The sequence below is a fragment of the Temnothorax longispinosus genome, chromosome 9 (genome assembly GCF_030848805.1).
Source record: "Temnothorax longispinosus isolate EJ_2023e chromosome 9, Tlon_JGU_v1, whole genome shotgun sequence".
Taxonomy (NCBI): Eukaryota; Metazoa; Arthropoda; class Insecta; order Hymenoptera; family Formicidae; genus Temnothorax; species Temnothorax longispinosus.
Genome location: NC_092366.1, coordinates 9,025,067 through 9,036,352, shown reverse-complemented (window position 1 = coordinate 9,036,352; position 11,286 = coordinate 9,025,067). Strand labels below are relative to the sequence as shown.

The 11,286-nt window shown below is 38.1% G+C and overlaps 2 protein-coding genes and 1 long non-coding RNA gene across 8 annotated transcripts in view; 2 read left to right on the top strand and 1 right to left on the bottom strand.

The window, feature by feature from the left end:
• The first annotated feature begins 24 nt into the window (after positions 1-24).
• LOC139819228 (probable aminoacyl tRNA synthase complex-interacting multifunctional protein 2) lies at positions 25-3,371 on the top strand. 2 transcript variants are annotated; one of them, XM_071788429.1, is made up of 4 exons: positions 25-738; positions 2,207-2,353; positions 2,519-2,726; positions 2,933-3,371. In XM_071788429.1, exons 1-4 carry the CDS (start codon positions 505-507, stop codon positions 3,286-3,288), a joined length of 945 nt encoding a protein of 314 aa, XP_071644530.1. In that variant the 5' UTR covers positions 25-504; the 3' UTR covers positions 3,289-3,371. The 2 variants fall into 2 exon arrangements, with proteins under 2 accessions (XP_071644530.1, XP_071644529.1); XM_071788428.1 differs by having other exon boundaries at positions 25-756.
• Positions 3,372-3,576: 205 nt separating this feature from the next.
• Positions 3,577-11,286, bottom strand: part of Sdk (sidekick cell adhesion molecule) — a 46,387-nt gene continuing 38,677 nt past the window's right edge. For 2 of the 5 annotated variants that reach the window (XM_071788421.1, XM_071788423.1), the window contains 12 exons: positions 10,896-11,111; positions 10,623-10,819; positions 10,235-10,431; positions 9,859-10,098; positions 9,432-9,629; positions 9,187-9,328; positions 8,621-8,899; positions 8,210-8,230; positions 6,588-6,745; positions 6,277-6,439; positions 5,828-6,150; positions 3,577-5,749 (listed from right to left, as the gene is read on the bottom strand). In XM_071788421.1, coding sequence (XP_071644522.1) covers positions 5,507-5,749; positions 5,828-6,150; positions 6,277-6,439; positions 6,588-6,745; positions 8,210-8,230; positions 8,621-8,899; positions 9,187-9,328; positions 9,432-9,629; positions 9,859-10,098; positions 10,235-10,431; positions 10,623-10,819; positions 10,896-11,111 — 2,377 coding nt within the window. In that variant the 3' untranslated portion in view covers positions 3,577-5,506. Of the gene's footprint in view, positions 5,750-5,827; positions 6,151-6,271; positions 6,440-6,587; positions 6,765-8,209; positions 8,231-8,620; positions 8,900-9,186; positions 9,329-9,431; positions 9,630-9,858; positions 10,099-10,234; positions 10,432-10,622; positions 10,820-10,895; positions 11,112-11,286 lie in introns of those variants that run through there. The other 3 variants (XM_071788422.1, XM_071788424.1, XR_011733638.1) reach the window with 2 other exon arrangements.
• LOC139819230 (uncharacterized) lies at positions 7,056-8,143 on the top strand. Its single transcript, XR_011733642.1, has 2 exons — positions 7,056-7,180; positions 7,519-8,143. It is a non-coding gene; the product is annotated as an uncharacterized lncRNA (long non-coding RNA).

Here is an 11,286-nt window from a genome sequence, read left to right as displayed (position 1 = left end):
TTCCTCCTCGTACGCGATCACTCCAAGGTGGACACGAGCCCGGATCTCGGATGCGCGCTCGCTTGGACTCGTTGCCAGAGGACACTACCGACGACGCGGCGCCGCCATTTTGCACGTTTCCTCGATCGATAACCTCCTGCGTCTCAACGATTGCTGCCTTTCGCGAAACTGCATTTTCGCAGATCAGAGAGATCTCAGGATCTCGCGATTATTTTGCTCCGATTCTTTTTTTAGGCTCGCTCGCTCGCGAAGCCCGCTCGCGCGAACTGCGAGTTTTCTAATCAATCATCTTCGTCGCGCCATCTACCTTGGAGATTCGAGAATTCCTCAAGCGACGCCGCCGGACGGCGGGATTGAGGTTACCGGCGGAGCGCCGGCGCTCGCGCGCGCCACCTGGCGCAACCGCGTCGTCGACCGTGACGCCGCGCGCGGCAACGTGGCGTCGCGAGGCGCGAGGGCACGCGAGAGTGCGCGGACTGCGCGGATTGTTTTCATTGCGAGTAGATGATGTGCGAGCACGCGACGATGGCGACGAGGACGTATGGGATGTATCCGGTGCGGCCGGTAGTCGACCTACTCAACGAGAGTGTAATCTGCGGACGCTTTTCGATGTACAAAATGCGAAATATTCACGAGGACGGTCGTCAAGACCGTTGCCCCGACGTCGTCGCCACCGACGTCGCCGACGCCGTCGACCTCGCCACGGGAGCCGAGATGCCCGACAGCATTGCCACGCAGGTTATCCGCCTTCTGCAGGTTTCCGTCTTTTCGTTTCCGTTTTTTCGTTTTCGCTTGGCCGCTCCTCGCGGCCGACGCACCGTGCCCGCGCGCCACGGCCGACGGCCACGCTTTTCGCGGTCGCGCGAGAGAACGAAAGAGCGAGTGACATGACTGACTCCTCCCGAAAATTTCCGCGGACACACTGATCCGCGATCGACCGGGAGAGCGGAGCGGTGCTGCGGTTCTCTCTTTCTCTCTCTCTCTCTTTCTCGCTCTCCGCCTCGGGGGGGGCTTGATCGATGTGTCCCTCCCCCATGGGATCTCATTTTTCAAGACTCGGGGAAATGTCGACGGTCTCTCACGGAAATTGGTCCAGGTAGAAGGTCCGACTGAAATACGGCATGAACGCGCGAATAGTATTTCGCGGCGGTGCGGACTATTTAACTTCCGCGCGCGCGAAAGCGCGAGACGCACGATTGTCAAAAACGCGAACACGAGCGCAAAGGTCGGGCAAAACGTTCGAGATCGACCGCGCCGTTAGAAACGGGGTTTAATCCGCCGACGTCATTAATAAGTAGGTGATTTTTTTTTGGCCGACTCTGCTATAAGCGACCAAGGTGTCAAACTGTATCAGCACCAATAGCAACCTTGGTATATGTGCCAAACCGTATCAAAATTGCCAAAAATCACCTAATGTTATTGTTATATTAAAGTATTCCGCGAGTTGTGAGAAAGAAAGAGAGAGAGAGAGAGAGAGAGAGATTATTTACGCTGGCTCTCCATGATTGTATTTAATCGTTAAAAGTTTCATCAACAGCATGGTAAATTTAGCGTAAGATAATTTATCGTGCAGTTACTTCTAATATTGCGTCAGATCGTTGAAAGTTTGTTCTCCTCGTTTACGTATCTAAATTATTGTAGCTACGTTGTATAGAGAAAAGAAAGTATTATATTATGCAATTATTTATTTTATATAAAACTTGAATCATTTCTTTGGTATCTACTGTATGACGTTTATGTTCAGCGCATGTTTTGCTCTTGTTCTAATTTCTTATTTGTTATTCTTTTTGTTCTTATTCTATTGTGAATGGAGAGAAGAATCTTTTGTTTAAATTTTATCCATGTTATTGTTAGAGTCAAACATTGTATGTATAAATCTAGAACAATATGTGTGTGTACCTTTCCTTATTGATATTTTTATTTAAATCCTCCAGTGGATTTTACATTTGTATTACTAGCTAGTATTGTTAGCTGCAAGTATTATAGCACAGATATTATATTAGCCCAATTATATTTGCTACATTTTGTTTTATGTTTATATATTCTAACACATTTCTCGAATTTGTCATGATATAATATAAATTTCTTTAGCATTTGTATATATTGTGAATGTTGGGTTTAAATATTGTTGAATAAACTTTACATAGAACAAAATAATATACAGTATAAATAGTACTCATATTGCAATTAATTATGTTTTTTCTAGGCATCTAGGTCGGAACACGGAACGTTGGAAGCTAGGCAAGAAAAAGTTCTTGATCAATTGGCAGAACTTAAAAAGCAGATCTATAGACTACAATGTGTCGTGAAAGAGTCTTATCAGAAACCTAAGAAAGATTTGGTCTCAGTTCAGGTTAGCATTTATTGTATTAAATATAATTGCTTGCTAAATACTAATGCCTTGTATTTAATTTGTAATTACAGTTAATGCATCATTTGCTTTGTCAGCTGTGATACAAATGAACTTTTGTTTAATTGTCGCACGAGAGATCAACAAGCAATTGTCATATATTTACAGAAACCAATCTTCGTCGATCTAGTGTTAAATGTGAATCCAAGCAAGCCGCCATATTCATTACTCGCTTTACAGAAACTTTGGAAGGATACTAACTTTAAAGTGAAAGCGTATACTCATTCTACTACAAAGGGTCAGATACCTATTGTTTTTCCTGAAACTACTAATAATATCGCAAATATCGTAGATGTAACATTGATATGGAAAGAAGGTAAGACGTAAATCTTCATCGATCTTAAGAAAGGGCATCCTCATAACAGTTTATTCGTTAATAATTTAGGATGTATTGAAATTTTGGAAAGTAAGATGTATTCTTATAATCAAATTTTTAATCACTTTTTTATCATTCATTCGTTAGCAAACTTTTCTTTAATAGTTTATAAGTATTCCATATTTGATTAAATTCTTTTCTTTCAGTCTCGAATATGGAAGTTGTCACAAAAATTTCTCATTCTTGCCCCATAAAGGGCGAAGTCAATTTTCTCAGATATGTGAGCAGGATGATAGAATCACATAATTACGAAAGCACATGCTCACAACCACATACATTAGACTTCGCGCTTGACTTCGTTAATTCGTTATACAATGAGCGACGAATAGAAAAGGGATTGCTTGTATTAGCCCGTGACTTTGAGAAATGGTCCTGCAAGGGTGGATTCAACATTGTTGACATTGCAGTCTGGTCTCTAATTAAACAGTTTCCTGGAACAAGTTTACCGCCGACCCTTCGCGAATGGTATACCCTATGCGAAACGACTTTTACAGAAACATAAATCGTGACAAATAAATCGTTTCTCTTTTATAAAAACTTTATATGTTAATAAATGGATATGAATATATTGTTTTTCATTTATAAGAGCGTTATTGATTTATACTTACATGTGTCGATCTGATATAAGAATTCCTTACCTCGTTGGCGATATATAATCGATAAAAAATTAATTTAATGAATTAGTAATGTAGATGTCCAAAAATTAGTTGTAAACATTATTAATTTTTTATCGTTCACAAATACGTTTCAAATTGGTAAATAAATTTGGTAAATCAGTGATGTAGAAAAATTTCCAAAATGGCATAAATTTTTATTAAAAGATTAACAGATTTTTTTCTCAGCGTTCTATACGATTAATATTACAGCTGATTTTTATACTTTTATGTCGTTACAAATACGCGCGTGAAAGTATATAAATAAAATTAAATTTGCACTAAACGTTCACTGGCAGTGTCGCGGAAACATAGTGGCGCGTTCAGCAGACCAAGCCGCTGAGTAGCAGTCGAACGTGATTGGCTCTTACTTTTAGAACCAACCAATCAACGCAGAATGTTGATAAGACGAACTCAACGGTTGTGTCTGCTGAACGCGGCCATTGTTTCTGTAGAAACATTTTTTACGAAAAGGGATTCGCTGCATCTCGCGACGTTGATGGAACTTTCTTTTTTTCTTAAAAAAAAAGTAATAAAATTATATCTAAATGCTTATAGCGAGCCTCGCGTAAAACGAATGATTTATGAAATACGAATCGGTAATAGTCTTATTTTATAATTAATAGTTAGATTAGGCTTCTTCCTATCCTGTCTTTTAATAAAGTTTCATTATTCGCACAGTTTACGATAAATTTGACATATGCAATCGTCGTAGTTCCATTCGATATTGAACTTTGGACGTATGTTAAACGAGAATGTTTAAGAAGATGTGAATACTGCGTCTCAGTAACTATGATATATCTATGTACAATAGAAGCTCCATATTTATTTGCGTATTTCCTATAATATTCACGGGCCTAAAATAATCCGCTTATTGCAGGATACAACGAGGATAAAAAAATAACATTTCTTAATAGTTCCTAGAAGCAATTCTTATTTTAAAATAAGAAAAATTATAGGAAAGATGTATACATTTTTTTTCATGTGTATATCAAAAATAAAAATTGTGTTTATGTATGTGTAAATATATAAATTATAAAATAAAAATTAATATTAAAAATATATATTATACATATACTTTTTTATATCAAATTTTATACTCTTTCTACATATATTTTATTTTTCGGAATCGCAATTTCCACGTTCATGACGGTTTAGCAAAATGTAAGTCCCGCGAATATGGAGCTTTTACTGTGTATATCACAAAACGCGAATAGATATAGTCCGCTCAATACAATGTGTAGTAGCATTATACAAAATCTACATTCTTACGGAAAGTATATATATAACATATTTACAAGCGTCTGACGTAGCGCAAGTACGCCAGCGTAAGAGCGGATTTTATACAGTGTCCCACAACTCGCGGTTTTCACAATGAAAATCCTCAATGAATTGATAAGATGATATGATAGGCCAACGATTGCAACGTTAAGTCTGAATTGATATTTGCTTCTTTTGAAAGGTCTGCAATATTGCGAATACACGATAACGCGATTATCCGCTCACAAATGCGTCTGCGATAAATACCTTCGAAAATGACAAGACTCTCAAAACTGAATTATGCGTGTAACCGTGTACCTATAATCGCATACCTGAGAGGTAGAACGGGAATAAGACCGAAATATCTGTCGAAAAAAAAAAAGAATATTTGGACTTACACTCCTCTACTCCGCAAGCACGAAATTTGTGAAACATTCGTATGAGATCCGTATGCTAGCTGTTTGGATCCTTAAACTAATCCGAGAAAGTACAAAAGTGTCTATTAAATGCAAATGAATGTCTTATCGAGAATTATAAATAATATATATATATATATATATATATATATATATATATATCAATATATCACAATACGAAGATGCCTCAAGCTTCTCATAATTTGCTATAAGTCTATGCCGTCAGCACGCGCGAAACACACGTGTTTCTCTGACGTAAGTCTTTCGCTCTATATATGTATATGTATAAAAAAAGAGACTTTGCTCGAAGCGAAGTAGTTGCGACGGTAATTTTGATATCGATATATGAATAAGAAAAAGTTTCTCTGTCTAGTCTTGGTAATTCGGTTAATTAAACGAACGACGAGAAACCAGGTAGCGGCGCTCTCGATCTGGCCATGTTGTTCATGATAATCTGACCGCCGTTTAGACTGACGACCGCGCTGCCTTCCGGCTCGGAGTCCGTGTACGATGAATAGTTCCGGACGGGTTTCTGCCGTTTCCACGACTGCCTCAACGAGTCGTTCACGTTCGCGTAGTGATTCACGAAGGAATGTGGATCGGACTGCACGCTCTCGTTCTCGCTCTCAGAACCCTGTGAAACAAAAGCAGGATTAAGATTCTCTTCGTCAGAGAATCTTACGCATTGTCCTACATTTTAACGAAGAATCACCTGGGAATCGGTGGAACTGATTTCGGAGGGTTTCTCCGTAACGCTGCTGTCGTCGGGATTCTCATCGTATCCCTTGAGACTTTCCTCGTCGCTGTGATAGGCGACCGATGCTGGGGAAGGCCTGGGGGGCGATTTGCCAAGCATCGTCGGTGGTGGAGGATGCATCGCCTTCCGGGCCAACGTATTCCTCTTACCCAGAGTGCCGCTTGCCGTGTTAACGGAACCACCTCCGCCCTGGCGCGATCTGTACAATTCCAGGTCCGACTCCTGCCTGTCATCCGCGTCCATCGCCATCGACTCTTCCAGAGTCTTTTGTGCCTCTTCTGTAATCATTTATATTAATATTATAAATCTATCTGTATCGAATTATATTACAGAAAAGCGATCTATCAATATAATCTAATTTTTCATAATTTAAAATCAATTTATATATGCTAAATTCAACTTACGTTTGTATTTGTAGCTTTTACTCTTCACGCATAATACTGCTATGACCATAATGATAATTATAATTGATATAGCGGCTAAAGTGACCATGAACCAGGTCTGCCTGTAAAACGGCCTGTGCTGCAGATATGCGTATTCCAGGTACAGTTTCGATGGCGTCAAAATCTGCATAGCGATAAAATGATTTTATTAGTAAAATGTACCAGTTTGCAACAAATTTTATCTTCAAATAAATAAATATATAAAAGTGTAATATTCAAACAAGTAAATTTAATGTCCAGACGAATAGCTGTTTCTCTTTAATTAGACTTACCGTTTCAGAGGAATACGCTGGATAGCTAATTCCATAACGATTGTACGATATCACTCTGAACAAATACGATGTGGACGGCAGTAAGTTTTGGTAAGACACAGTATACTCTGTCAGTGGTCCGTTGCTAGTACGAACTATTGTCTGCCAGCGCGTATCGTCTACAATTACATACATAAACTACTTTATAATTTTTAAATTAGTAGGCATTTCCTAAAGAAAAAAAATTATTTTATTTGGGTATGCATATCACAATTACATAATCAAATTTTTTAATACAGGATGTCTCATTTGTACGACAGGATTTTTCAGTAGCAAATTCTTCGATCAATTTCGAGTCAACTTTTCCTCAAAACTGTTATTTCAATATTGTGCATCTCTATGAGTGATCATAAATAAAATTTTGCAGCAAAAAATCAACTTTATATAATTTATTTATTACAGTAAAAAATATATATATTTTATTTAAACTAACTGAAGGATATAACTTACAATTAGACATTCATTTTTCTTTTGAGATTTAACTCGCCAGAAATCCTCCACCTTCAATTATTAATCACTCGATTAACTTAGCCCTGATATTTTTCTTAATTAAGGTGATCCTAAAGCCGTGATTCTGGCCGGTTTTTTTCTTAACACTAATCTTTTAATTGGCTTTATAGAAATGCAAAATTCTTGTCTAGAATTAAAGTACGCATCAAAATCTAGGTCATGGTGGTCAAATTTATATCGAAAACGAAAAAAATTAATATTTTTTGTTATACGTGACGACCACCACATATAAATTCGACCACCATGACCTAGATTTTGATGCATACTTTAATTCTAGACAAGAATTTTGCATTTCTATAAAGCCAATTAAAAGATTAGTGCTAAGAAAAAAACTGAAAAAAACCGATTAGGATCACGGCTTTAGGATCACCTTAAAGAACAGTTGATTTCAAATTAATCAGAGAAAGTATCGCTAAAAAATAATGCGATAGAAATGAGATACTATGTATAACAAATGAGTAGCTATAGGAGTTCGTATTATTTTGGTGACTAATTGGTGACTTTAACACTTTGAGTGCCGTCCGTTTTCTGCGTGAAATTCTTTAAAGAGTAATCGGTTATTCTCAGGACTCCATTTTGCTATTATACGACATATGCGGAAAATATGTCATGTGTGCATATATCGTCTGCACGCAAAGTGTTAAAAAATAAGATTAATTGCGGCGGGGGGAGAGGGGGCGATCTAAATAACAAAAATTGCGGCGTTCCCAACAGACAATACAACAAATCATCACGCTAGTATAATCAATCACTGGACCGTTTCTTTGTCAGGATAAGTATACACGATATGTTATAGCGCTATCTCCGAAGTAATATTAAATAAGTTAATATATCTTCAGTAAAATTCTGCTTGAACGTATAAAATGGGTTTCTGGCGACGTCATGCTATGACATTATCATGCAAATTATTGGAAATACCAAACGACCACGGCACATATGGTACACGTATAGTAATGTACAACGGGCTGTCAAAAGCGATATTGTTACGCTAACGGGGGGGGGGGGGATCTCACTATAAAAACCATCTAATGCAATGACTGACGCTCATTGTAGTTACGTGCGTTGACACTTACAATGCTGCCATTCTTCCATCGCTATACAGTTATAAAAAAGACGGTATTAGTGTTAGCAGAACCGATAATCGAATTAAACGCGAATGTGAAATAATATGACGAATTACGCGGAATTTGTTTTATAAATCACTCTATGGTTGTAAATTATCGTTTTGTAAAATTGCAACGTTAACAAATATGCACGATGCGCCGAATTTATTTTATAAGCTAGATGCATTTATTTTATAAGCTAATTAAAAAAATTAGTTTACATTAAAATTATTAGACATTTTTAATTTTCTGCCGTTGCAATTTCGATAAACAGTAGCACAAAATGGTAGGAAATTTTGAATAAATCTCGTAACAGGCTTTTTCGACTCCTGTTATGTAACTAAATATGTAACAATTATTGTATAAAGATCGTGTATTTACCTTTACGACGAGTCTCGATGTAATAACCGAGTATAGGACCTTTGCCGGAAGCCCCGTTGGTCCACTGCAGTTCCACGCTGGAAACCGTTTTGGTCACGCCGAGATTGCTGGGCGCCATCGGCGAACCTTCTTGCGGACCAGTCGTAACATTGCCGGATACCGGCGGTCCGAAGTCGATCGTTTGCGCGCGAACCATAAAGGTATACGTCACCTCCTCCTCCAGCGGCTGGATAAGAAGACTCGTCTCCGTCACTTTTTGCTTAACTTGTTTACTGAAACCTTAAATAAAACGTCGACAAGTCAGCAAAAGAAAAGGATATGAAATATATCGTAATATCTTTGCGAAGTGACTCTAATATGCGGATGAATTTTTCTCGGAATAAAATTAACGCGTTTATTTATAAATAATAATATACGTAGATATATATTAAGTAAAGCGAGATACAGAATGCTCTGATGATTGCAAATCGAAAAAGTAATAATAGTGTATAAAAAGACAAAGTATAAAGTTAAATTCTTGATGTCAAATATTGTGATCTTTTTAAAGGAACATTAATTTATCTTACGGTCGTTTTGCTCGGCCGTTTCATATGTGACGATGTAACCAACTATCTCGCCGTTGCGTAATTTCGGCGGCTTCCAAGAGACGCGCAAGCTGGTCATGGTAATTTCGTTAAATTGTAAATGATATGGCGGTCCTGGTATGTCCTGCAATTACATTATGTTTAATTTAAATACCGTTTTGTAAATATTTGAAGTTGAAAATCTCGATATTGTTCGAAACAGTTACGACGCAGCGTCAGAAAATTACCTGTTTCGTTCTCACAGTAATTGGCGAAGATCGTGGGCCATCTCCAGCTGGATTAAACGCTAAAACTTGTATGCGATACTCTGTATACTTGTCAAGAAAGACTAAATTGTGCGCCAAACAAGACGCTGGAACAACTTCTATCTCTTCCTCCTGTTTTTTCTCTAAGTCCTGAGGAGAGTCAGTCACCAAATAAAAAATCTGCAATAAAACAGAAATATCTGTTATAATAAATACAAAATAATACAGATAATGAACAGAGTAAGACTGTAGTATCAATTTACAATGATTAATCTATACTTAATATAGGCAAAACAAAGAGCTATGAATTTGTCACGATTATAATCTATTATTGAGTTTATAAAAGCAATATATAGAGCGATTAATCTGTTGCTAATGTAACTGACAAAATAAGCGAAATAATTATTACCTTATATCCTAGTAAATCGCCATTTTGCATATTGGCTTGGGGAGGTTTCCAACGCAAATGGACTTCGGTGGAAGAGATGGGCTCGGCTTTCAGGTGTTGGGGCTCTCCCGTAGGAACCGCCTCCCCCACGTACACGGTGACCGGCGGACTTGGCGGGCCTTCGCCTTCCGAGTTAAATGGTAGCACTACAATCTCGTAATATCGGTCCTCTGTTAAGTCGCTTAAAACCATTTTCGTTTGCTGCAATAAAGTGAGGGTGGATTGCGTTAGTTAGAACCGAAAGATACATGCAATCGATCTTGATATTATATCATAAATTTAAATTGACATTATAAAGAAAATATGTCTATGTTTTAAAGATATATTATACACTCACTTTGATTCCCAGAATCTCTTCTTTCGGCGTTGCCTGAAGAGGCGTCGGGAAATCCGATACCGGCTGATAAACGACACGATAACCACCCGTTTCATAATCACCGCTCCAATGCACTTCGTCGATCATGTTCCAATGAACCTCGACGCTGGATGTTGTTATCGGTACAACTTTCAGACCAATGACACCCTTTGACGGCGCTGTAAGAAATGTGATATTTTTGCCAGTGTAAAAAAATTTTTTCGAAGAAAAATGGAAAGAACAGAAATTCAAAAAATGCCGAGAAAGAATTTAAATTTTTGTTCCCTGTAATTTTTCTAATTTTTCTAATAAAGCTGTCCTTTCTAATGTTTCATTGAGCGTCTCGTATTATTTTATCTTTGATACATACCTGCAGGCAGAGTTTTTACTTGAGCGGACTCATTACTCCACTCTGAAGGACCTATGTCGTTGGTAGCCTGAATGCGAAACTGATAGTGCGTGTAAGGCTTTAAATTGTTAGCCGTGTAAGACGTCAGAGTGGGCTCCACTCTCTCGGGGATAATTTGGAACGGTCCGGAATTCTCCGACTGTTGCACTGTGTAATATCTATCGGAACAAAAGAAGGGATTGATATGCAGTTTAACAGGTAGAGGTCGATTGTAAGCGAGAAAGATATTGGTACCTTAACGGTGCAAAACCGTCTCTGCCTGGCGTCCAGTTAAAAGTGATCTGACGACTCTGGATCTGCGATTTGCTCACTTGTGGTACCGACGGCGCTTGAGGACGTTCTCTATTGTTCGTGGTAAATACAAGCGCGTAGGCCGTCTTACCCCAACCCAATCTCGTCTGCGCCGTCACGGAAAACATGTAATACTGCTCGGATTCGAGTCCGGTGGCTCTGCAAGTGATTATCGTGATATTTAAGGAGGTTGTAAGGAGAATCAGTGATGTCAAAAATTGCAAAAAATTTAAAAAATGAGCCTTTTTTTATAAATAATGTCACCATGTAATTTTTTTTAGATTTTTTTAACCTGTTAGTTTCTGAGAACATTTATTATATAACAAAGTACGAG

Excerpts from the sequence above, each read along its gene's own strand:
- LOC139819228 (XM_071788428.1), top strand. The coding sequence starts at position 505 with ATGATGTGCGAGCACGCGACGATGGCGACGAGGACGTATGGGATGTAT. Across the intron at positions 757-2,206 it reads AGGTTATCCGCCTTCTGCAG|GCATCTAGGTCGGAACACGG; the intron begins GTTTCCGTCTTT and ends TGTTTTTTCTAG. Across the intron at positions 2,727-2,932 it reads AACATTGATATGGAAAGAAG|TCTCGAATATGGAAGTTGTC; the intron begins GTAAGACGTAAA and ends CTTTTCTTTCAG.